The sequence below is a fragment of the Paralichthys olivaceus genome, chromosome 8 (genome assembly GCF_024713975.1).
Source record: "Paralichthys olivaceus isolate ysfri-2021 chromosome 8, ASM2471397v2, whole genome shotgun sequence".
Taxonomy (NCBI): Eukaryota; Metazoa; Chordata; class Actinopteri; order Pleuronectiformes; family Paralichthyidae; genus Paralichthys; species Paralichthys olivaceus.
In genome coordinates, this window is record NC_091100.1 from 19339502 (window position 1) to 19366856 (window position 27355).

Here is a 27355-nt window from a genome sequence, read left to right on the forward strand (position 1 = left end):
CAACCCGATGAACCAAAGCACATTGTTCCTCCAGGTCTCAGGGACATGATGAAAGTTCAGCAGGAGCTGTAATTTACTCTGATAGGTTTGATACTGTGGGATTAAACAAATTATGAAACACACTTTCACCTTATTAACATTTGTAACCACAAGAGCAGTGCCCGTTCTAAACCTGCTTGTGTTGGATATTGTGCAAAGAGCTTTTTGTATACAGTCTATGATGTAGGGTGACGTTTGTGTTCATCCTACCTGGTTTATCTTCAGTGAAGATTTGATAGTCAATTCTTTCTTTCTCAGACTGACGGAACTGGAGGTCAGACAGACATTTGTGGAATTTTTCGGTAGATGCTAGCAGCATGACTGTGATCCCACTGCTAGTCCAGATTGAAATATTTCAACATCTACTGGATGAATGGCAATGAAATATAGTTTGACAACTTTCATCAGGTGGATCCAGAAATGTACTAAATGAACAAAATCAGGTTTATTAAGCTGTTTTACAGATAAATACTTTCAATGATCAAGGATGGTAGAAAGAAGGAACAACCTAATCTGACAAGGTTTATTGTAGGGGGTACAGGAAGAAACCTTCCCCAAAATTTGAAGTGCTCCCTCTTCACTTTTCTACCTTCAACTCCTTTTTCTTCACCTTGTTTTGTTTTGTGTTTAATCTCCCTCCACGGGTTTCTTTGCCTCTGTTATCTGTTTTATGTGCATTTTGACTTTCTGCAAACTGATAATGTTCATGTGTGTGTGCACATGCACTTCCACGCTCGTAAATAAATAATTGTGGTGAGGTGTAAGACTCTGCTTTGTGCACACATTGGCTTGAAAGTATGAACTTGTCAAAACTGTCTCTATGAAACTGTTAATGTGGGCAGATATTCTGTATGTGCGAATCACAGTTTTCATGTAAAAGTGTGTGTGTGTGTGTGTGTGTGTGTGTGTGTGTGTGTGTGTGTAAGCTCATCATGCTTGTGCTATCCTTTTTCTGCCACATTGCCATGGCGACAGTGCCCTCCCGGGGTAATGGGGGACGAGTGCGCCAGAGCTATTTATTCTCTCTTCCCTCCCTCCTCCCCCCTTCCATCCATCCATCCATCCATCCATTACCCTCTCTTTTCCTCTCCCTCTCGCTCTCTCTCTCTCTCTCACTCCCTACATCTCTGCCCTCTTCCTCTCGCAACCTCTCCGTCTCTCTCCTCTCTCCATCTCCCTCCTTCCGCTGCTCTTTCTTCCCCTCTCTGATTGGCTTAACACTCTCCTCCTCAAAATGAGATACTGCCTAATGAGACAGAGGGTGAGGAAGAGAGGGAGGGAGACAAAGAGCAAGTGTCTTTAAAAAAAGGGAATTAGAAATATGTGGGGGAGGCGATCTATGCAGACTTGTGTTCCTCTTTGCATGTTAAGAGAGACCGTCATCTGACAAAACCGCAATGTCATTTTGGAGGGAAACGGCATATATGTACTGTAGGTTATACATACAAATATTTGTACACATAGCTTTCTGTGTCAGACGTGCATGTGTGTAATGTGATGGATATGCAAGCAGTTGGCTCGGTTGGGGTCATGACCTTTGATAAAATATTTCAAATCCCTGAATAAGCAGAATTTGTGGGGTTTTTTGAAAGCAGTGCGTGATTATCAACTTTTGGGCACTTTTTGGGGGAGATGTGCAACAACTGAGCAGTTGTTGGTAGCTTAGCATAGCGACACGAGGGTCATGTTGGAGCTTTTTCAGTGAATGCTGCTGTGAGTAGCCCCAATAGTGTACTTAAGTGTGAGACTAATTAGTAGAGGTGTGGCACACAGCGATGTGCATCATTTTTGACCCTGAGGTATGTGGTGTGTATTGTTGGTGAGATATAGAACTGTTTTTGCTCATGTTTTTTGTGATGCCATTGTTAATTGTTTTCTGACTTTGTGATTTTTTTTTGTCTGCCTTGAATGCCTCGTGTACAGATCGAACAAACAAGCTGTGCGCCAACAGATTAAGCTCTCAATCCATGTGGGTACCAGGTACTGACCCCCAACGTAGCAAACCAATCATTTAAAGCATAAAGCTGTCAAGATCATTTTTATAATTTTCTTACAGTTAAAAAAAAAAAACCTATAAAAACACCAAAATCTATAATATGTCTGTCTCCCAATATGCTGCTCTCCAACTTGCCCATATCTTGTATATTGCACTTAGCCACAAAGTTCATTCAAACAGGGATGGATCCAAGAATGAGGCCAGGGGGCACTGACCCGAGCTGAAATCTGGCCCTAAAAGTGCCTCTGTCCTGTCACTAGTTTTAAAAAATAAAAAACACACAATACATTTTTATTTTCTTAGCTTTTTTGAAGTACACCACGGCTCTAACAAGGAATCATTTTCTAAATATACTCAATGATGAGTGGCTTTGATTCAAAGCTTTAGAGCAAACAGTAAACAACAAACTTAAATGTACACCATAATGAATCAGGACATGGATGTTGGACATACAATTGGCCCCTCTGTGTAAGCTGTGGCTGCTTTATGGCCCCTGATTTAGAAATAGTCTAGATCTGCCACTGCATTCAAATTCTAATATCTTCATTAACTCTACATTTTCTGCTTTGGATTAAAACACATTTGGGAAGTAATGAAGGAACATGATGCCCGGTGCAACATTGTGAGTGACTGATGTGTTTTATCATAATTGTTAGGCAACTAGTGCGCTGTGTGGAACAGGAATAATAGGAGTTCTTCTAAGTGGGATCAATTCATTGTTGATTACGATCTTTTCAGGGTAATTATTTTAAAACATCACCACTTATTCTTCAGGTGTGGGCATGTATATAACCTCTCTCCTCCACACACACACATTTTTGCATCAAACGGGGAAAGACAAATGACATAGTGATGGAAGAAAGATGAGAGTGAGATGGAGACAGTGGGAGGGAAAGGTGGAGCGGAAGAAAGAGTAATAAGGACAGAGGGAGAGACAGTAAGGGAGGGAGGGAGGGAGAGCAGGGGAGATAAATGGCTGAGTAGACAGGAAGATGAGTGAAGCGAGAGAGCAACACAGTGTGACATACTGCAGACAGAAAGACTAACGGAGCGAGAGAATGACTGGGCGAGAAAAGGAGACGACGGAGAGGGAGAGAGAGCCGAGGCACGTCAATTGCCCCCTCCTCTCTCCTCCTCCCTTTTTCCTCCCCACTTTTTCCTCTCCCCCTGCCCTCCCCTGCCATGTAGCAGACCTTCACTGGATGGTAACAAGCCACTCAGATGGCTGCAGCACACACACACACACACAACGCACACGTTAAAACCTTTACATGTGAACTTCAGTGTGTGTGTGTGTGTGTGTGTGTGTGTATATGTGTCTGTGTGTGTGTGTCATTGGAGCAGCAGTGGTAGAAAAACAGCCTCTACATATTTAAAGGGGGAAAAAGCACCCACATCACATGGTTGTTATTCTCTCAAATCTGCCTCTCAGGTCACTTTGACAGTCCTCTCTCTCTCTCTCTCTCTCTCTCTCTCTCGCAGACGTGCACACTTACTCTCTTTCTCTCTCTCTCTCTCTCTCTCTCTCACTCCCTCACTCAACCTCTCATTCCCTCCCTTTCTCCCTCTCTCCTCCCACCTGAGCTGTAATTTGCAGGACTGATGAGGGTGAGGGCAGAGCAGAGGCAGGAGCAGAATTCTCCTCACTCTATAACACACACACACACACACACACACACACACACATACACACACATACACACACACACACACACTCACTCACTCACTCACTCTTACACAGACTGTGTGATTCACAGTGCACGGCTACAGTACAACTGAGAGAATCTGATCCTTTGTGTGTGCGCTCTTTTTTTTTAACCTCTTCTTCCCCTTTTTCTCCCTTGTCGTCACTCTCTCCTCCCTCCCTCCCTCCCTCCCTCTCTCCCTCTCTCTCTCTCTCTCTCTCTCTCTCTCTGCTCCCTGGTGGTGTGTATGTGTCTGTGTGTGTGCCTGTGTGTGTGAACCGTGGGGATAACAGACGCTCATGTGAGCAGCCTCAGTGGCGGCAGCAGTGACTGGTGAGAGAGAGGAGAGGAAGAGAGCAGGGATAACAGAGCCACCACCACCATCGTTCTGATCGGATTCACACCAGACATGTGAGAAGATGTCCGTGGGCGGCTGCGCGTGTCCCGGTAAGTAGCTGTCGTGGTGATGGTTGCCGTTAACAACAGCCCTGCTGCTGTTGCTGTTGCCAGTCTCTGACTTTTTCTGGTCGTTGTTGTTGTTGTTGTTGTAGTTGTATTTTGGTTGGTGAGTGCAGCCGCTGCTGTGGCGTGACTGGGGCAGAGAGAGACAGGGAGAGAGGTGCCCCGGGGCCCTGGGGTTCTGTTTGCAAAGGCTCATGGGAGGTTGCCCTCTGTGATGGCTGAGAGGACGGAGAGCAAAGAAAAAAGCAGAATAGATGGATCAACATGTAGTCTTCTTGTTCCATTCTCACTTTTTCATTTACTCTCCGCTCTTCACAGTTTGTTGCTGAGTTTGAAGAGAAAAAAGATCTTTCACTGGTGGCACAGACATCTGTGCATGAAGTTGTTGCTATGGCACCACTAATGCTACTTCTTCTCTCTCTCTGCCAGTTTTGTTTTTGTTCTCGTTGCTTCTGCTGCTGCTGATTTCTGGCTCACAGCAGTTATTTTAAGGTCGGCACAGATGTTGCACTCTGCGAACCACAGTGGTCTTCCTGACAAGGTCTGACGATCCTCTCCTGCAGAAAAAGAAAAAGAAGGATCAAAGTGTGACATTTAAAGGGCAAAGATCATCAGCTCCGATCAGAAGCTTGCATGAATGATTCTGCACCTCCTCTCACACGAGAGTTATTAATGAACGTTTGATGTTTCACAGCTCACACAGGAGTGCCATCATCATTTAGGATGCATGGTGAGCTTGATGAGGATGGTGATGCTTGAAGCAGTTTTTGTCACAGATATCACAGTGGAAATGGGCATCACTACATTTGTTTGGTGGTTTATGACTTTAACATCCCTTAAGACGTAACTCTCACTGTTGTTCCTGAAGCATGACAGAGATTTTATAATGAGCTTTTCCATTTTCATGGCAAAAGTCCTTTCTTCTTGAGTTCCTACAGGAGGTCTGTGAATGCACACGTGAGAGGTAGAACAGCAGAGACCTTTGCCTTACATTCTCTTGCCTTTGTCTATTTGCTGCTGTTTTCTATCACTTCTATGTCCTCCTTTGCCCTCTGCCCTGTCTTGACCCGCTGATGTTTTCAGGAGAAGGAAGAGATATCACACAGACAACCTGATGTAAAAGCAAATTGGCAACATGATAATGACAAAACAACTTAGGGGTCAAGGTTTTGTCTTGTCATCCTTCTTAAAGGTTCAGTGTTTAGACTGTAGTGAAATCTAGTGGTCAAGGAGCATGTTGCAGCTGAATGCCCTTAATCTCACACTCACCCTCCAAACATGAAAAGAACCTGTGGCAGCCTTCAGTTGTCATACAAACTCACAAGGTGTTTAGTTTGTCCAGCCTGGGCTACTACATGGTGTCCGCTGTAGAGAGGATCTGCTCCGATGTAAATATAAAGTATTTAAAATATAAAGGGCCCATTCTAGGGTACTGTAAACAACAATTTGTGGAATTTAGATGAAACACATGAGTGAAAACATCACTGGGATTATTTTATATTCAATTTCTGCCGATAGATCCCTTTCACCTAAATCTTACTCACTGAACCTTTAATAAAACTGGTTAAAGTTGAGTAACAGCCGCAGGGGCTTCTGGGAGCAGAGCCACAGAGAGCAACCTGGAGGGACTAATATCAGGCATATTACACCACCATATTGAGAGGTGTGCCAGTTCGGTGAGAGCCGAGGAACTCCCCGCAGCCGCAGACCAGTTGTGTGTTTGGGTGTTGAGCGACTGACAGCAAACAAATAATTCTTCTTATTTTATTGTCTTTAATCAGATAGAGGAGGAAAGAAAAAGAGGAATCAAGGTCTAGAAATAAACCCTGCACCGATGGCTTCAGGCGATATATTATTAAGTGTTACAGCGATTTATGTTGCACTCCTGATAGGATGTGTAGAACATAAAATATAATCCTATAGCTGAGAATGCATTCATAATCATGATAGATGTACTCAGAATCCAGTATCTGCTGCCATACTATATTCAGGAGCAGGAGAGAAGGAAGGAAGTGTGATAGAGTTCTTTGTGTGTGTGTGTGTGTGTGTGTGTGTGTGTGTGTGGTGCTGTTTCACCCTGACGTGTCCTCCTCTCCTCTCTACTGCCTACCAGGCCACAGTGGCCACTGTGGTCGACCCTCAAACGGCCGGGATGTGGATGCAGAAATTCAGCCAACCACGCATCGAGGATCAGATTTCCCCCAGTGCCAGTCTCTCCTTTAATCATTAGAAAGATGGAAGCACTAAGTGGTCCCATGTTTTTGCGGTTTGGAAAGTCTTAAAATGGCAGATTATTTTGTGGGCAGAAAGTTTCGAAGGAACAAATTAAGAGACAATGCCAACTCATCCTGCTGAAACACAAGCTGAAGCTTTGTAGATGGATGAGTGGATGATGGAATGACATAGGACTGAAGAAGAGGGAGTGTGTGTGTGTGTGTGTGTGTGTGTGTGTGTGTGTGTGTGTGTGTGTGTGTGTGTGAGATCAAACTAGATGGATCTGGTATCAGCAAGGACAAACTCTAGACGCACCACATGACGTGTGTGTGCTTTATTTCTGTGAATGTGCATACTTTGGATGGAGCACACAATGGCAAAGGGAAACATGGTGTACCTGTGTTAAATGTGACTGTGTGTGCGTGTGTGTGTTTTTTCTCAATCTCTGCGCAGCGCCCCGTGCTGCGAAGGCAAACGCTGCCACCTCAGCCGTTAAACAAGCCTGCAGAGGCGGGAGCGTTTGTTTAGAACCGGGCCTGAGCTATCTTGCGGTCAGATTGCATACTTAATCAACGTGGTCATGGAAATTTCCAGAAAGACATATGACCACACTGTTGTGCACTCCACTTTTGCTCTCATATTGTTCTCTCTCTTCTCGCCTCCGTTTGTCTGCTCTATGGATCCTTTTTTTTTTCTCCTGCATGGTTTCTTTTCTCCATTCACAGTAAAAAAGCAGATCAGACTTGCTTCTCTTGAAAATTAGTTTCTTTTGATCTTTCTCAACTGCTGGTTTCTCCTGCTTTATTGGAGATGTCAACACAGATTTAGTAAAACTGTAAAAAAGACCACACGAGTCAGTTTTAAACTTTCACAAAGAACTGCTGTGGTACGAGTGTTTCAGTCTGCGGGCCTTAAACAATACTTGCACACATACGTACATAACATGAGGTCACTAAGACCAAATGTAAACACTGCCTCCAAATATGGATAGATCACTTCCATTCACTTATGTCAACTTCGGATGAACCCAAAGCTTGACCCTGCAGTGATGGTACATCTACTGCCAGGTGATCTCCCTCTGCTGTCTTTATACATTTAGTCAGAGAGAGTCAGGGAATGCTGCTCTGACTGACTGTGACAGAAAATAGAATATAATAGAAAATGTGAGACTTTAGAGTCACTCTCTCTTAAGTTGCTCTCTCTTGTTTACATTCCAGAGGCGTGTTCAACACAGAGGGATCCTCCCCCTTCTTGTGTGGGCTCTGGGTGTGTGTGTGGACGAACACGCACACAGCCTGTGCCCCAACATGTGGATGACATAAACAGTGAGGCTGAGTGACTGTGTGTGTGTGTGTGTGTGTGTGTGTGTGTGTGTGTGTGCTTGTGCGTGTGCGTGTGTGCTCAGATCTGTGATACATGAACAAAAATACATTATTGTACATTGAGCTCTCTGAAGATACAGATGTTTCGTGCTTTGTGGTCAATCACTTTCTGGATTGACCTACCAAGACCTCACATTACACCCCCACTTACTCACTCTTTCACTTCTATCCTCCCTTCCCCTTCCTCCCTCCCTCCTCTCACTCCCTCTTTCTCTTTGACTCCTCTGATTGCTAGCGTATGTTCCCTGGCTGGCTGGCTAGCTCGATTGAGGGGCGAGGAGGGAGGAGGTGAGGGAGAAGGAGAGAGAGGGAGGAGAGAAGGGGGAAGGGACTGTGCCCTCTCATGCAGAGAGTCACATGGTGTCCCTGATTGGAAGAAAATGAGTAAAGACTGCAGCTCCGGCTGAAATGGCAACAGACAAAAACGCACAAAGGCTGAGCTGTTTAGAAGCGGGTTGCACAACACAAGAGAGCCTGAAGAGGAGGAGGAAGAGGAGGAGGAGGGTGTGACGGAGGGGAGGAGAGAGAGAGATGATACTAAGAAAAGATGTGGATTAAGAGAGGAGGAAGAGGAGGAGGAGAAGAGAAGGTGGGGAGGAAGAGAAAACAGGAGAGACGTACGTGAGGTGACAGAGGGGGGGAGTGTAGAGAGAGAGAGAGACAGAGAGAGGCAAGTGGGAGATGAGCACTGTAGGAGCGCAAGAGGAGTAGGAGTGAGTGAGTGAGGGAGGGAGTGTGGGTGAGTGAGAGAGTGATCAGACTGTGTTTTTATGTTTTCTGCAAGGCTGAGCGGTGACGTGATTGGCTGGGGGGGGTGGGGGGGTGGAGGGATGGATGTGTGTTGGGGGGGCAGACCTGACTCTGAGATCAGAGACAGACAAAATGGCTCCCAGAGAACAGAGAACGCAGCATCAGGGCACTGTCATCTCCCCCTCACACAGCTGTCAGCAGACACCAGCCGCCACACACACACACACACACACACACACACACACACACACACACACACACACACACACACACAATCTAACACAGTCAGCCACCTGTAAAATGCCAGCATGAGGGGAAAAAATCTGAAGCATGATCATATAAATAATAATAATAATAATACTACAAATAATGATGATTAAGAGGCTCTATAATGTGCATTAAAAAAAATAAAACACTTGATGACACTCATAATATTGTTAGATGACACACTGACATATACCAGCCTTCTCTTTTATTTAATCCCTTCAACCGTCAGCCTGTTATAATAACATGTGATGCTCTGGCCCTCTGAAGTTCCCTTGTTGCAGTGAGCCTGTGTTCGCCTGCCAGAGAAAACCCTGAGCAGGGAATTCACCCAGTGAGTGAGAAAATACTGACGGACAGGATGAAAACAAACACACCAACACGCTGCGGCCACAAGAGGACGCTGCAGTCAAAGGACTACCTCTGATAGTGGTTCCCTTCTTTATTGACGCTCCTCTGCAGAATTACAACAGCATCATTTGCATACAGTTCATTCATTTGGAGGTTCATCAATAACTTTCAGTGATGGTTTAGTTGTGCAGTTTAGATTCTTGAGTAAAAGCATCAGTACAACAATTTCAAAAATACTGCAAGTAAAAGCCCTTAAACTAAGGTTGTAAGTAAAATACTTAAAGTAGCCTATAAGTAATCATTATGCATAAAAAGAGCCACTGTGAGTGTGATGGTATATTGTATATTTTGTATTATTCACTATGGTAGTCAATATACAGTGTACATATAATCCTTTATCACTGTATATATACATTTTAACCATAACAGGGATCTGCAAAGTATGGTAATTTAGTACATTTTCTGAAAAGTTTATCGAGAAATATTAATGGTTCGAGCAACCTCTCAGAGAGTGTGTGTGTGTGTGTGTGTGCAATCCATTAGGTAGTTGTTATGGCTTTTAATGAATTGATCTGCTCCATGATAACCGACAGTGCAGTAAATTACACACTGTTTAGTTCAGTTTGCATATTTTTGGGCTGCAGGTCACAATCTGCCATATTCAATTCTTTATGTTTGACAGGAGGTCAAGGTGAAAAGTATCAGTTTATTATGATAAAATATTTCTCCCATATTAGGGATGTGAAAAACAGATCAGTCAGTCATCAGTCAATGATAGTTCAGAATGAATCAAAGTGCTGTTATATTCGTAAAAAGATTCAACACTAGTAAAATCAAATGGATAACCACTCTCATCAAATTTGTTAAAGCATACTTTTCAATAACTTATAGTTATGGCAGTGAACCTTGTATACTTCTTCAGATCATTTGCTTTTCTTTTCTCCTGTACCTATAAAAACTAATGTCTCTGTGGACACATTTCACTTTCTTTTGTTTTTCATATGAAACTATGTCCACATATCACACAGTGGAGTCTTCAAGGAATAAATTCCATGGAATAAACACAGAGGCAAAAACACTGAAAGACACATTGACATGATGGCAGAGAGCATTACTGACAAACACAACATGAAGTTGGAAGAAAAGGGTTTAAAGTTTTCAGGGTGGCTGCACAAAGTGAAAACATGAAGTAATACCTTAAGTTAACGTATTTTTAGACTCATTACCTTATAATGACTTGTCATTGACTGAGATCATTATCTCTATTGAGTTGAGTTGTTTTCATTCGCCATGACTGGAGCCAGCTGCGTCCTTGTTAATGTGGGACAACAAATGAAAAGGGAAAGACGTTAGTGATGACTATCTCTCACCAGCTAACTTCACCTGAGTTTGTCTCTGTAGTTTTATCTGGTCGGGACTGTCTTCACTAAACATGTAGTTACAGCGGTTTGTCTTTGTGGGGCAGTGATGTATCATCCAATTGATCCCATCAGTAATTAACTTGTAAGTAGCTTTTTCATGCTGTAAACTGAGTAAAAATACTTTTACAGACGATTGATACCTCTGCCGAGAAGGTTCTGTTTTTATCTGTTTGTTTGTCTGTTAGTTTGCAAGTTGCTGGAAGGATTACAAAGACACTTGGTGGCAGGATGCAGTATGGGTCAGGAAAGAACCCTTTCAGTTTTGGTGCAGGTCTGGATCAGAGGACGGGCGCAGGAATTTATTTTTTCACTTTCTTTAACATTGTGAGATGGGATGTTTATTTATTTTTTTGTAGCTTTGTGAGAATTATGTGTGATCCAAATAAAAATCTGGATCTAGTGGATTAAAATGTTGTTTCTGATGGGTGTATTTTTTCAGCTATTGTAAGGTAAAAAGCACAGCTTGTACCTTCCACCAATGTGAAGCTGAGCAAAGTATTTTGGCCTTAAATAGAAGGAATTTTTCCATTTCAGGGGACTGTTGGACCTCGGTGAAGGTGTGTGCACCCCCCCTACAAGATATGTAATTATACATATGGCAGGGACACTACCCTCATTTATGTCCCTTGGAATGAATTCTACTTAGTGATGTGAAAAACCCCCCACAAACGAATTGTCTTAGAAAGATATGAGACAGAAATATTTTCACCATGTCAAAGCAGAATACCCATACATCATGATCAGTTGAATGGATGAAGCTGTGTGCCATGGACCCTCAGTGGTCTCCCATTGGAGAGACACTGCTCTACTGAGTGCAATTCTCATTTCACGTAGTGTTGCATTTGTTGCACAAGTAGCTGCCAGATAAATGTGGGGGAGTGTGTATAAGGTAAAATATTGCCTCTGTGATGTATACAACTAAAGGTATAAAATAAAATGGAAGTACTCAAGTAAATTAAGGTTCCACATCAAACAAGTGTCTGGGATTCTGACTAAGCCACTGCTGGCTCTTTCTCTTTGGATTAAAGCTGATTCCTACAAATAAGTGACGGCTTGTGAGTTGGATCTTTCCTCAGAGCTGAATCAGGCAGATAGATCTGTGTCCTTCCATCTGATCCACTTACAGAGCAAACGTATAAAATCTGTCTGACAGTGATCACTGAGAGGATGTGCAGCCAGCTTTCTTATCAAGGAGCGGGCCAAGCTGTCATATTGACAAATACTATCAAGTGGTACAAGCGATGAAACATTACACTGGGGGAGAGAAATGAGAATCTAATCAATGAAAACATGGCTTTTTTTCTGTTTGTTGGGAAAAAGGAAAAAATAAAACTCAGCTGAAGTCACTGTCATTAAAATGTGAGCTCTGGTGGTTGTGCTTGGATCAGTTCAACTAGGGCCTTTTGTGCAGTCGTACCGACATGTGACTGTTCTCAGATCAGTGTTGAAGACTCTTCTTGAGGGGAGGGCGTCTGGGACGGTTGTTATCAGAACTCTGGCAGATCTGTGTGACGTTCAGTTTCCTGTTGACTAGTGAGTGGAAGTGGCGCGCTGCACACATTTGCACATGAACATACACACACACACACACACACACACACACACACACACACACACACAGACCGTAGGCATCTTTCTCCCCCCTCCTTGTGCCCCTGAGCCTGACAGTCTGGACATGGGAGATATCAGAGCGAGGAACAGGCATGAAAACAGAGACCCAGTCTGTGAGTCAGAGCAGTGTTTGGCTGTGAAAGTGCATTTGTAGGTGACAAAATGGCGATGTCAGAGCAGCTAGAACCCGAGGACGGTAAGTTTATCTCGCTGACCTTTTCCTTTTTTGTCTTTCTCATATTGTACCTGATTCATCAACAAAAAACCCCAGAGGTCATCAACAACAAAAACAGCAGGGAAAAAAGAAAATGTCTTTCTGATTAATCTTGCTGTTTGCTGCAGAGAGGGAGAAAGGCTGTACAAGTTTGGCCCTTCGCGTCTTTTTACTGACTTTGACAAAGGTGAACACTTGTAGGTTTAAGAGTAAGCTTAGTGAAAACACCACACTGTGCATTTAAGGGAGTTTATTCAGGCACTGCACACTTCGGCTTTAATCACGTATTATACATGGACTTATGGCTTTAGGTGTGAATGTGTGACTGCAAGTGAGGAAATGAGGCAGCGTGCTGGTGAAGTGAAGGTTAGTCAGCTAGGTGTGTGTGTGTGCACGCGCCTGTGTGTGTGTGAGTGAGGCTGGCCGGGGTGCTGGTTGAAGATAAGGCCTGCCCTATGCCAGAGAGCAAAAGAGACGGTGTGTGTAAGCCCTTCGAGCCTTATCCTGATACACCTCCCACCCCCACCTCCTCTCCATCACCCCATCACAATCGCTCACACGCATACACACACACACACACACAGGCGCGCGCACACACACGTGCACTGGGGATTAACCCTGTCATGTACCATTTCAATGGGTGAGCTTTGGAGACACACTCGCACACACACACACACAGGATTAACCCTTGTGTGTCCACTTCTATGGATGATTCTTAGCCTCTCTCTCTCTCTCTCTCTCTCTCTCGTTGTGACAACATTGACTGCTCGTGTTGCCATGGCTACAGGGGCCAGAGAATGTAAGATAGGCAAATCCACATAAGTCACCCACAACAGACACTCTAAGCTACCACTGACTACACCTCCCCCTGGTGCTGGACACACAAAGATGCTGCCAAAAGACTGACAGAAGCCTTGTGAGCAGTGAAGTGCTCATGCCACAGGCTTACCATGGTCAAACCAATATATATAAACTCCCATCACCATCTTTGTTGATGGTCGGGTGAGAAACGTGTCTCGGAGCAGCTTATCCTCTCTACATGTCTGGCTCCCAGAGACACAGCACTTCTCCATACTCCAGATTTCACACATCAGAGTCTGCAAAGACGTCCATATGTGGGCTGCCATCATCATTTTGCACACATAAGGAAGTTGTGCTCAGAGAGTGCATATCCAGACAGCGGATCTGTCAGGACAACGTGACCCATTCTGTCCGTTTGTTTGTTGGTTAGCAACATTACACAAAAAGGAAGGAGGGATGCAGCATGGTTCATTAAATTTTGGTGCAGATCCAGATCGGGTGAAAATCAGATCTGGATCATAGAGCAACAGGCCATTTTTGAACATTTCCACAGTTTTTCTCGGGGAAAACTTAATGGATCTCAATGAGAAAATCAGGCACATTTAGGGAGCTGTGTGTGAAATTTGGTACAGCTTGACTGGATTTAAGGAGAATGTTGGGCCTTGGAGGAGATATGTGCTCAACTGACTGCCATTCTAGTCATTGTTGTTTTCATTGTTAGTGTGGTCCAACAAAAAATGAACAAATGCATGTAACAGTTTTTCTTTCCTTTTTTCTACCCTAGAATGGGCCCTTTGTATTTAAATACTTTATATTTACATCGGAAGCGGGTCCTCTCTATGGAGGCTGCCCTGTTTTTACAGTAGCCCAGACTGGACAAATGAATCACCTTTTCAGTTTAATGACAACTGAAGGCTACCACGGGTTCTCTTTCATGCTTAGAAGGGTGAGTTGAGGGGTATTCAGCTGCAATATGCAACTTCACCACTAGATATCATTAAATCCTGCACACTGAACCTTTAAAACAGAAAAAAATTAAGATATTGTAAAACTGGGGACATATTTCAAAACAGGTCATCAGAAATGTATCATACACCCTTGCATTAACGTACATCATAATTCCAATATCATATCATGCTCCCAATATCCAGTTACTTAGCTGTCCCACCCAGTGGAACTGATTCTTAAAATACATTCTGGACCACAATTTGTTGTACAAACTAGAATTAATCTGATCTTTTCACATTAAAAAAACAAATTTTGTTTCAAGGTGTTTCAGATTATGATCATTACAACTATATATTTTTTGAAATTAGAATAAGACTTGCACATACACCCTATATCTATGGGTCACGCTGTTTTAAATTGTGCTTCTAAAATAATGTTGAATTATGTTGATAACGTTAACGATCGGCTCCAGTGAAAGCCTCTGTGAAAGCCAGGTTACTGTTTCCACAGAGCGGCTCACAAGAGCAGCTTAATTAGTGAATAAATCATTTATGAAACATTGTGTTTTCACTCCCTGTGTTCAGGGTAGTGTATAAATCTGGACTATGTTCATACTGGTGGTGTCTACATCTTTAAATAATCACCGGCAGGGGAAGGTATCTGCCTCTGTGATAGAGAGGGAAGTATTTTTCAACCTAAGTGCAGTGCCACCAGTCAACAATGCTGGAGTCATATCACTGCTTTCGGATGACAATAACAAATTAACAAATACAATATTTATGCAAGTCTACTACACAGTATCTGTGAAGCCCCTGACTTGACCTAATACTACTTGTTCTTTTTATATCCCAACTTTGGCCATATGGGTGAGTCCTTGCTGGCTGTGATCCGAATATCTGATTATAATTTGAGGCGATTTAAGCAGATTTAGAGGCCTATCGGATTCTCCTTTTGGCTTAGTGCTTCCTGAGTGTGTGTGTGTGTGTGTGTGTGTGTGTGTGTGTGTGTGTGTGTGTGTGTGTGTGTAGAGGAGAGAGATAGAGAGGGGCAGAGGCAGAGATTCTCAGTGATATTGGATTTACTGGCCTGCCCTGGAGACAGTTTCAGTGTACAAACTCAAAGACATGATTAAATGTAAACAACCCCAGTGTGTGTCCTTACGTGAATGTTAATTTATAGGATCTTAATTTACTTGTGTCTAATATCAGGTTCTGATCAGTGGTGTGTGTATGTATGTATGTGTGTGTGGTGGGGTGGGTCCAGGTATTATGTAGTGGGGACCTCAATCTGTTCAAGCAGTCGCATTATGGAGACTTGTCTTAAACGTTTGCGTCAAGCATGTATGGTTAAGTTTGGAGTAAATCTCTGGAAAATCAATGTAATGTCCTCTGAATTTATGGAGACACAACTCTGTGTGTGTGTGTGTGTGTGTGTGTGTGTACTTGTACAGTTATCCTTGTGAGGAACATTTTTAGCCTAGAACTTACAGAGTGTGGACATTTGGGGAAAGTAAGAACGCTTTGGCCTTGTCCTCGCTTTCCGACCCACTTTCAATGGGCTGTTTGAGGATCATGACTTGATTTTAGAGTTAGAGTTAGAAATTACATTTAGATTACAGGATAATACATTTAGTTATGATGGTTAAGGGCAAGAGAATGACTGTTTAAATGTTTTATTTGTCAAAGTTAGGTTAACACAGGGTCAACGGTGCAATGAGAAGTGTTTTGGATGAGAAGGACTGGTCAGCCCAGATACACAGTACAAGCAATATGTACTTTTAAAGAAAATACAGCAAAGAGGGCTCATTGTAAAAATGTGTGTGTGTGTGTGTGTGTGTGTGTGTGTGTGTGTGTGTGTGTGTGTGTTTGTTTGACTGTGACCAGGCTGTCACTGTCTGACTTCAGCTGTTTGCAGCAAGTTGATGTGCTCTAATTAGGCTAACGTGAAAAGCACTTTGCAGGCAGCATGATCGTTGTTTCTGCACACACACACACACACACACACACACACACACACACACACACACACACACACACACACTACAATACACACGTCTCCACTCGGCTGCGTTTGGCCAATTCTCATCTGTGTCAGTTACAGGGAAATGATGGGATGCAGGGAGGAGGAAGGAAGAGGGGAAAATGCTTAGCAGACAAGCTTCATGTGCATTAGTGGGGGAGGAGTAGTGGGGAGAGAGAGGGCGGCTGGCGGTGCTGGGCAGAGGAGAGAGGAGTAAATGCATTGCGGAGGGAGAGGAGGAGGAGGAGGGCCCACAGCTATTGTTCATGTCCTCCCGTGAACAAAGGGCTCATCGGGGTCCGTATGTAAACCCACAGCAGGCTTCAGCCCACTGACAAGGCCTCATGCGGGACAAAACATAACCGAACGACTCCCGTGATCCAGGCCCTGTTCCGTCTCAGATTTTAATTGATCCCTTTCGGAGGGACGTATTGTGTCGGTGCGTCGCGTCCAGCCAACCGCCGTCCAGCGGGCCTATCCGTCTTTACGCACGGAGCGTACACACTGTCCATCATCACGGATCTGTAAACATCAATTTTTCTGACCGGACTTCTTCTCAGGTAAAAGAGTCGCTTTCCCCCTCACACACACGCACTTTGAACACACCACCCAGCTGCCGGGGGTAGTGAGCGTGGCTCCGGGGCCGCTGCGAGACTTTCTCCTCTTATGTCGGTGCTTTCTCGTGGAAAAGGGATTTAACGCTAAGGCGTTAGCAAGAAGGCTAACGGGCTACTAACAGTGCAGTGGCTTGCTAACGCTAGCTCGGCCTACGAGCCAGTGTTGTGTCGGTGTTTCGGGGGTTGGAAATGGGGTCAGTCGTGGTGCTTTGTCTGTGTTTTCATGGCTGTCTGTTGTTCTTTAAATTAGTGCATGTTTGTGTTGTTAAGCGAAGCTCCCCGATCACCTGTTTTATGTTTAGCCTTGCTACAAGCTAAGTGTTAGCATTATGCGCTTGTTGCCTTTCTAATTGCCTTTGTAACCAGCCAACTCCTCGTTAAATGTGCTTTGATTTCTACGCGTATGAGCTTCACGGATGTTTTAAATGTCATTCAAAGTGTAGTTATATGTAAACACTCCACATCTAAGTCGTGTTTTGTTTATAAAAGTTTTCTAACACAGGTCAGTGCTTGATTATAACCTAGCTATAGCCTACATCCCCTTCGGATAGTTACTCGTCCCCCTAACAGCCATGGTGGCAGAGCTCCAAAAACACGACAGGTTATTCGTATTTAGATCAGATGTTCTAATGCTTGGTGGATCTCGTGTGTTTGAATGAGACCTGGTGTTTTTTCAGCCCTCGTCGCTCCATATCAGAGGTTGAGATTAGCGCTGAAGGTTTGTCGACCATTACTCACAGCCAGGAGGATGTGTGCATGTATAATGTGTGTATGTATACAGTGTAGTGAGAGAGAAGAGGGGGAACATGATTCCCAATGGAGGAAGTGGAGTCCGGTTGATGTGATTGTGACTGCCTGTCATTAACCGCTAACAGGAGAGGAGAGGAGCTAATGGAGCTCTCAACAACTAATGGACACATAACCATCGATTATTTATTTATTTATCAACCCATTTGTTTTCCTCTGGTGCTGCATCCAGCCCATAGTGTTGTGTTGATGCACAGTAAACAACTTGTTTTTCCCCCCACACAGTGTAGGCAGGGGATTTTCTATGCACAAGAAGCAAATGTTGCTCTGATTATCTTTGCTCTTCACTTAAAATCTTTCCTCACTATTTATTTTAACACTAGGTTTGTATGACTGTAGACTGTATTAGGCATATGTGGCTGCTTTGACACACACAGTAGAAACCAACTAGTCTACAAACCAGAGGGGTCATAACTGCTGCTGTACAAGAGAAGATTCATTTGAGTTGAGGAAAGCTTTAGAAACACCAGCTTCATATGTTTCTCCTCCCAGTTCAATGTTGTGTTGGTCTGAATCCAACTCAAACATGGAGATCTGGATACATCTGCATGTTTCTCACCTTACTCTAAAATTGTCACTGACGTGCTTTCAAGTCTCAATTTCCCCTTCGTCAAAACATCCCTTTAAAGCTATTTAAGCTTTTTCACCCTTTGTATGTGTCCAGATATACATCTCTCTTTAACACACACACAGATATGTTTAATATGCACAGACAAGAGGGAGACACATAAATGAGGCGGGGCTTCACCATGGTGACGGCAGGGGTCGTGACCTAGAGACTGCTGTGCCTGGATGGCCTTTATGGTAGAGCTGGGCAATTAGAGTACAACAAGGGATGGAGCTGTGTGTGATGGTGATTGAGTGTGAGGGAGATTCATCAGTGTTCTTTGTGTGAATGGGGTCTGAATTGGTCTTTCGTTGTTTAGTATTTCATAGTTTTTTTTGATAAGGAATGGCTCAAACATTTTGCATCTTCATGTGATTGGTGTATTGGAGATGAGCTGTAAGTGAGTGCAGGCAACTGAAACAGGGCCATACTGGCTTGTTCAGACTGTTTTTGCCTCCATCTTCACACAATACAATGAGTTTGTGTAGGTTACAGTCTAAAAATGAACAACTAACCCTAAAAAATATCACCTAGGAGTTTAGCAAGTTGTGGAACGTGTACTGTCATGCTTCTTCCTTCTTTTTTTCTTTTGATTTTTTTCTTCATTTACAGCTCACAAGCTGATTTTCTGTAAATGTTTGCGTGTCTCAGTCATTAAATCTGTGCATTAATATAGATGTTGTTCTTAAATTTGGAAATTGAATCATGTTATGTCTACTTTAGCTGTCATACAATTTTTATTACCCTTTTTAGTAACCTCTCAAGTGATAACTTAAACATTGAAATTCATGCTCTGTTCCTCACCTGTCTTCCAGGCTGTTCCTCCAAGTCATTCAAGCTGTACTCCCCCAAGGAGCCCCCCAACGGTAGCACTTTCCCCCCTTTCCACCCCGGCACCATGCTGGACAGAGACGTGGGGTGAGTAGCATGTCTGTGTTTTAGAGTCTGCTCTAGATGAGGAGCTCACTGACACCAATAGTCCAATCTTATTTAGGATAAGACATTATTTTGATTATGGTGTTCACATGAGTTACTGATAGAATATTCCATTAATATTTCTGTTTACGCGTTACAGAGCATAGCTCAATGATGACTCACTTCATTATGTCCACTACGAAACTACACCCAACACTATTCTGCCAGTTTTAAATATCCAACCTGAAATAGTTTAATGCATGATGTTACCATTTTGGGTGTTTTCTTTCCAATTTAGAAAAAGCTACCACTTTTAATTTTTCCATCACCCAAAACGCGTCATCTAGCAGTTGGTAATTGCTGTATGCAGATGTTGCAAAATGCTGTGAAAACCTGAATGCTATAATACATATAAATGTCTTCGTAATATGATAGGTCAGAATACTCCAAGTGTCTTAATTCGATTGTTTCTGAGTTGAGATTATTGATTATTATTAAGATGATCTTATTTGAGTTAAGGAGATCAGAAAATGCTGGTTACATGAAAGTGTCTTATTAAGGTTGACAGCGGAATATTGGTATCCATTTAAACAAAAAATTGTTCTATCTTCTATGTTGTTGTAATTGCATGAGAAAGGTTTCTACGAGAAGATGTTTGTCTGGAAAATACTCATTGGAAATCAATTCAGCTTGGTATCTATTAGGCTGACCAGTCAACACACTAAAGGGAGTGGTTTAGGTGGTTTAGAGGGTGAGCAGCACTGTTCTGTGAATTTGAATTTTAAATTGAGAGTGACTGCTGAGTTCAGCAGATCATGAACAAACCCTGAAGATGTTCAGATGAATATCATGGTTTTAGTAGCTGTTTCTCTTGTCAAACTTTTAGTGAATAGTTTAGACAGAGCTTGATTGTGCCTGTTGGTGCAGGAAGGGTTATTGGTGATATTTTAGCAATGGTTGGTGAAAAGCTGATCCCATAGCCTGTTAAGTTTTGATCTCCTACTATTAACACCACCCATCATCCAGGTAAATGCTTGTAGAGCTTGAATGACCAAATTGAAAATTGTAGACCAGCTGCGTGAAACTTATATTTAATGCTGAAATTGATTTAACTTGACTCGCATGGCCTGGTAAGGTTTGTGATTACAGAAGTGTGCGCAATATTTCACAGCTTGTCTTTGCAGTAAGGAAATCAGCGACAGTTGATGTATGTGTATTTGAGAAGTGTTTCTATTTACTGTCTCCTTGTATCATCTAATTTGCTCCTTGCTTGGCTCATGTCCCAGGGTCATAAAGATGGACAGGCTCCAGAAGCAGTGCATATTAGCTCTACAGCTGAGTGTAATAATCTCCTTGTCTCTTGTTTCTCCAGTCCCACCCCAATGTATCCTCCCACATACCTGGAGCCAGGAATAGGGTAAGAGCTACATTATTCCCCCACTATCTCCAGCTGGTGTGAAAACCGCAATAATTACACAAGTATAGATAAGGTTGTGGGAAGTTGTGTTCTTATCTTAGCTTTTGTGTTTAGTCCGTGACAAGGCTCAACTAAGTGCTGAAACAGCCCTAAAAGTACAAAAGCCATGAGAGCAATAACCATACAGTGATCAGGAATGTTTTCTTTATTTCACTTCAGTGTTTCATTATGCCACAAGCTAAATGTTGTACTGCTTTTGATACCTCCTCTTCCTCCTCCCCCTGTCTTTCTATGTCCAGGAGGCACACACCATATGGCAACCAGACAGACTACAGAATATTTGAACTTAACAAACGGCTACAGAACTGGACAGAGGTTCGTAGGCACACACAGCCACATGTTGTAAACACACACAATCCAGATGGTGTTGGTGACTGATTGTTTGTCCCCTCTTCATCCTGTAGGAGTGTGATAACCTGTGGTGGGATGCATTTACTACAGAGTTCTTTGAAGATGATGCCATGTTGACCATTACTTTCTGTCTGGAGGATGGACCCAAACGTTACAGTAAGAAGCAAAGTCACAGCAACATATAGTCTTTCTGTCTCTGTTACATATCATACCTTCAGTCCATTAGTCATGAATGGACTGTGTTTTGTGCCAAATTACTTTTCTCATCCACCTTGTTTGTCCCCTCTTCACCAGCAATTGGCCGGACGTTGATTCCACGGTACTTCCGGAGTATATTCGAGGGCGGAGCCACTGAACTTTACTACGTGCTGAAACATCCCAAGGAATCCTTCCACAATAACTTTGTCTCCCTCGATTGTGATCAGTGCACCATGGTCACTCAGAATGGAAAGCCCATGTTCACACAGGTGTGTATTTGTCCATGCACAGGGATTGGACACGCAACAGACATGACAAATAATCTGTCTCTGTAAAGAGAAAAATCTTGATGGTAAAGGATGGTTTCAGATTTAAAGGGAAGTTGATACAATACTAAATGTTGTATCTTTAATCCTGTCAAAGTTGTAACTTTAATCCTGTATCTGCCAGTAGAAGTGCAGCATGTCCTGTTCCTTGTTCAGATTTTCTTTCTGCCCACCTCCTTCCTCTGACCTGAGTCCTCTGCCCTTCTTTAGGTGTGTGTAGAGGGGCGCTTGTATCTGGAGTTCATGTTTGACGACATGATGAGGATAAAGACGTGGCACTTCAGCATCAGACAACACCGTGAACTCATCCCCCGCAGTATACTGGCCATGCATGTGAGTGAATGCACACATAAACTGTGTCTGTGCAGACTAAAGCGGGTAATTGGGAACAAGAGCTGTGTCCCATGTCCCAGATTGTAAAATGACTGATTGGTTTAAGGTTATGGTTAGGTACGTGTTAGGGTCATTCAAGTTCAAAATCTCTATAAACCGAGTATGCATGTGAATATGCTGAATCTGCATGTGAGAGACTTTGTTTTTCTCTGGTTTCTGTTTTGAGTTTGACCATATTGTTGAGTAGGCAACACATTGAAGAAAATGCATTGGTTGTTGGTTAGTTAATAGCAATGAGCCAAATGTCTAGACCTAAAAAACATAAAATATTGCTGTTTTTTGTGTCGAGAAACTTTTAACTCGTGTTAAAGAAACTAGTCAGACTGTGAACGGAAGATTGGAGTCTTGGCCCTGAATATCCATTGTCTACATTGGAAGCCTAAAATATTGCCTGTTGCCCCAGATGCTAATTTGTCTGTGCCCAAGGGCTCTGAGATTGGTCAAGTATTGGTCAGGACAAGACTCTTTAGGAAAGAAATGGAAGTGTGTTTATGTGTTTTGTGCAAGTGTTTTTATTACTGTGTTTGATTCATGTCCCAGGCCCAGGACCCACAGATGCTGGACCAGCTGTCCAAAAATATAACAAGATGTGGCCTGTCGAACTCCACCCTTAACTACCTCCGAGTAAGTTGAGCACACAGTCAACATTTGAACTTAAGAATAGCATACTTCTTTACAATGTGTCTGGATCATGGTCCAGTCATAATTTAGTAATGGCTTTGAATAAAAGTCTCTCTTCCACATACCTTATATGCTTTCAAACTACAGCAGTACCTGACCCAAATGTCCAAAGTTGATTTGATATTTGTCACCTACCTGCCTAGATGTTATGCACAGCCTTGGTTTTTAACATTAACATGTGTTTTAGTTGAGAGAAGAGGCTATCTTCAGGATAGTATCTACTTCCACATGATATGTACACATCATGATTGTATCTGAGAACGCTGTGAATGATTACCTCTCAAAGGGATAGTTCACCGAAAAAATGAAAATTCACTCATCTACTCCTCACTATGCCGATCGAGGGGTGGGTGAAGTAGTGTAAGTCCACAAAACACTTCTGGAGTTTCAGTAGTAAACGATGTAGCAGCCGAATCCAATACAGTTTAAGTAACTATTGACTTGGACTTCAGACATAATAAAACAACAGAAAAAAACATAACATGCCTCCATACTGCTTGTGTGGTGACGCCCAAGTGTCCGCAACCCCCGACATTCATATTCAACTCGAAACGAGGTCATTTACACCATGTTTTACTCCTAAATGTTTTCTGAAATCTTCCTATGAGCTGCATTCACAGACCCTCAGACACACTACATCTGCTAGTTTAGCGATAGGCAGACAAGCATCCCAAACCATTTTACCTCTCCCTGTGATGACTATTAAATCTACTTGCCAGTTCAGCAGTGTTGGTGGTAAAACCCAGTTCAAGTCAGTAGTTTAACAGCCCCACACCTGTTGCATCTGGAGTCCCACCATGGTTTTGCTGCTGTTGTTGATGTAAAAGTTGATGAGAAACTTTGGCTAAAGGCTGCTGCTCAAAGTGGGATGTAGACATGGGCCTGAAACTGTTTATTTAATGTCTGAAACATCCAGAAATCAGAAAGTACGATGACACACACGTCAGTGCTCACCAGGTACTAGCTGTCAAAATACTGTTCACACATCTGTGCCTGGAGTCCTACACAGTTAGTACTCTACAGGAGATTGATAGCTATACAAATTAACATTTTCTTTCCTCCCTGAGGATTATAAGATCTACTGGTGATGTCATTTGTTCAGAACACCAGCCAATAATATCAAGACCTAATCACTTTGAGCATATGTTGTGATCTTAAACCATGTGCAACCTTTAACCTGTTGCCTCTCTCCTCCTCTAGCTGTGTGTGATTCTGGAGCCCATGCAGGAGCTGATGTCCAGACACAAGACATACAGCCTCAGCCCCAGAGACTGCCTCAAGACTTGCCTCTTCCAGAAGTGGCAGAGGATGGTAGCACCACCTGGTAGGTGAACCACACACACTGAGATGCAGACACAAACAGTTTTTCTTATACGTATTTGTAAGTCACTCCTTTTCTCTCCCCTGCAGCTGAGCCATCGAGACAACCCCCTAACAAACGGCGGAAGCGCAAGATGTCAGGGGGCAGCACCATCAGCGGAGGAGGAGGAACTAACAACAACAACAACAACAAAAAGAAGAGCCCTGGCAGCGGCTTCCCTCTGTCCAGCCAAGTCCCAGTGAGTACATCGCTGCCATCTAGTGTCAGCTTTCTGCTATTTCACCTTAGTTCAACTGAAACGCTGCCTAATTGGTTTAGTGAGGGAAATTCTCATGTCACATTGAAACAAAATAACGAAACAAAAAAGTTTGTTGCTGGTTTGAAAGAAGGACTCAGCAGTATGTAATGCAATGCTTTGTATATACATTGCCTATAACAAGTAGACCCACTTGAACGTACGTTTTTTAATAGTTGTAAATATTGATAATTATACACATTAATTAAAACATAAATGATAAGTTACATGAGCAAAATAATTGAGATTACTAGATTGGAATGAAGTGTGACAAGTTATTTAGGAATAAATACAACTGTTATTATGAAGGTCTAACAGTTGGTCAATTTCCTGGCAGAAACTACACAATGAAGACAAAGGCACAGTCAGTATAAACAAACAATTTACACGAAAAACATCAGTTCACCCCCTTTTTGTCATGAAATATTTGCACCATTCCTCCACACTAAAACAACTCACTGACTTTATCCCTGCAGGATGTGATGGTAGTGGGAGAACCCACTCTGATGGGAGGGGAGTTCGGCGACGAGGATGAGCGTCTGATCACGCGGCTGGAGAACACGCAGTTCGATGCGGCCAACGGCATCGACGACGAGGACAGCTTCAACAACTCCCCGGCGCTGGGCTCCAACTCGCCCTGGAACAACAAGGCGCCCTCCAGCCAGGAGAGCAAGAGCGACAACCCCACCTCACAGGCATCGCAGTAGAGCCCCAGAGCCCCGCAACCTCAACACAAGCCCTTGTTTGTCACTCCTCAGCCCCCACCCCGCCCCACCCCCAACAGCCACGAGCGCAGCAGTCCATCGTCTGCTCACCAACCGAGACATCACTGTAGAGCTCAGATTCAACACACACACACTTACACACACAGGTAGCCCAAGGGAGCTCATTCTGTCCTCCTGTGCCAGAGGAAGTTTTACAAGTTTTTAATATTTAGGCACTATGTCCCACCTCCATCTCCCTTTCCTCATCTCATACACAAAATGTCTCATCTGCTCTTGCTTATTTTCAGTTTGGACAGTGACCTGGTAGATGCGACCAAGCAGGAGTGGCGGTTAAATCCCGGGAAGAACTGTGCACACTGACCTCTCCACTCTGAAGTTTCACATGTAGGAAGGGGCGGGGTGCAGGGGATTCGTGGCAGTGGGGCTTCGCGATGGTGGAGAGTTGCTTAGGGATGACTTGTCCACCCGTTTCTCTAAACATGTCTCTCAGTTCTGGTCCGCTCTGTTGACGCGCATGTCACTCGTACTGTTTGTTAATAGAGTATACGTGTGTATGCGAATGTGTGTGTGTATGCGTGAGGAGAGAAAAGAGGCAGCGTGAGCTTCTTTGTGGCTGAAGCAGATGGACCAGAATTTAGAATCCGTCTCTAAAACCATTGACATTCACACACGAGTAGGAGAGCTTCAACGTGGCATGAGGGAAACGTCACACACACACATATACACACGCCCAAATAAACATGACAATTGAAGGATTTTGTCCTGCAGTGCCCAAGCCATCTCTGATTAGACTACAGTAAATGCGGTCTTTCAAACAGATCATTTACAACATAAGCGCATACACACGCACACATACACACACACAAACACACAGTTACACATTTTAAGAGTTTTTATACAGTATATATTTCCCTAGAATGTTTTTTAATTTGTATTAAACGCCTTCATTTCAATTGTTACTTTTTTATTTTCTACCAATACTGAAAAGCTACAGACCAAGGAGCAACACAGGACTTTTATCCCTCCCCCCCTAAAATATATTGTTTTAATCTTTTATGTTTATAAAAGAGAAATAATTTAGTGTGGATGTTTTTATTTTGTCTTCTGTTCCGTTTTTCGGGGATTTGAATTTTTGTGTATTTGTGCTTGTATATTTAAGGTAGTAGCAAAGTTCTGTCTGACTGTAATAAAATGTATTCTTACTTAGATTTACCTAAAGCCATCCCGATCTAATGTAAAGAAAACAAAAATAGGAAAAAGGAGAAAAAACACTCATGAACCCGTCCCCTCTATCTTCCATCTGCTCTCTTTCCTCCTCCCTCTTTTTTAAAACTTATGTAAATTAAATTACAAAAATCCCCAGGGGGTACAGTGGCACCATGGAGAGACGATTTTACCGTTTCCGCTGATTTTTTTTTTTCTTTTTCTAATTTATTTTGGCAGAAATTCACTCATGTTTTTAGTCTATACAGGAAGTGATATTTTCACTCTGTTCATCCCAGTTTTGCATACTGCAATTTTCAGCTTGATGTCAAGTAAACATTCTCATTTAACCAGTTGATTTCATGTTATGTCACTGGCTGAAACTGAGATTTTTATTTTATTTAATATTTGTCTAAATCATCTTCATTTCTGTGACTTCTCATAACCAACAGTGTGAAACCATCAATCATACACATCTTCTAAAACCAGCTTAACATTAAGTTCAGTTGGCAGAAATTAGGTAGCAAATCTGTAAAGTCTGACTAAATGCAGCTGAAGCTCTGTTATTATTTTTGTACATTTCCATTTTGTTACAGTTGATTCCAGCAACCGCTCTGATCGAGTTTGAATGGTGACTTGTACCTTCTCCAAACCCTGTAGAAAAATCATTGTTTGATATATATTTTTTGATTTGGTTAGTTTCTGCCCTTGATAATTAATGTATGGTACAAATAAAAAGATACATTTTCACTTTAAAAGACTTGTCATTGGTTTTGTTATTGTTACCAGTTTATTACATTGTTTTCTCAACAGGGGAAAACTGAAACTAGAGGTTTTATTAAGGGTTCCCTCTGCTCCTCTGGAGCTGTGACAGTAAAAAGTCCCAAACATGAAAACTACAGCTCTGATGAGAAGAATAAGAAAAACACAGCATTTCTCTGTGGATCCACATGTTAAAAATTGAAGAATATGAAGTAAGCGGGCAAACAGCAACCAATACTAACAGTGTGACTACTTCACTAACACTGAATAATTGTACCTTAATTTGCTGTCATATGACTGAATACCTTCTTTTTACCTTCTGCATTTATTTTGATAGTCACAGTGAAGGAGAGCCTGGATACAAGGTGAGAGTGGAGAGATGGTCCGGGCTGTCTGGGAGTCAAACTAGGGACCTGCTGTGTGGTTGGCACCCTAACCATTTGGCTGCTGGTCAACTTTGGGTAGACGCGCCTCAAGATGTAGAGAGGGTCATCCACTAACCTGAAGGTTCCACTCTGCA

The 27355-nt window shown here is 42.9% G+C and overlaps 1 protein-coding gene across 7 annotated transcripts in view; it reads left to right on the forward strand.

Moving 5' to 3' along the window:
* ldb1b (LIM-domain binding 1b) overlaps positions 1 to 26831 on the forward strand; it is a 32142-nt gene extending 5311 nt beyond the window's left edge. The window contains exons 1-12 of one of the 7 annotated variants that reach the window (XM_020084062.2): positions 3953 to 4167; positions 19004 to 19106; positions 20476 to 20520; positions 20820 to 20895; positions 20985 to 21087; positions 21226 to 21398; positions 21666 to 21788; positions 22389 to 22472; positions 23730 to 23853; positions 23940 to 24088; positions 24483 to 24509; positions 24622 to 26831. In XM_020084062.2, coding sequence (XP_019939621.1) covers positions 4140 to 4167; positions 19004 to 19106; positions 20476 to 20520; positions 20820 to 20895; positions 20985 to 21087; positions 21226 to 21398; positions 21666 to 21788; positions 22389 to 22472; positions 23730 to 23853; positions 23940 to 24088; positions 24483 to 24509; positions 24622 to 24852 — 1266 coding nt within the window. In that variant the 5' untranslated portion in view covers positions 3953 to 4139 and the 3' untranslated portion in view covers positions 24853 to 26831. Of the gene's footprint in view, positions 1 to 3952; positions 4168 to 12077; positions 12372 to 16286; positions 16718 to 19003; positions 19107 to 20475; positions 20521 to 20819; positions 20896 to 20984; positions 21088 to 21225; positions 21399 to 21665; positions 21789 to 22388; positions 22473 to 23729; positions 23854 to 23939; positions 24089 to 24482; positions 24510 to 24621 lie in introns of those variants that run through there. The other 6 variants (XM_020084059.2, XM_020084063.2, XM_069530809.1 and 3 more) reach the window with 6 other exon arrangements.
* The last annotated feature ends 524 nt before the right edge of the window (positions 26832 to 27355 follow it).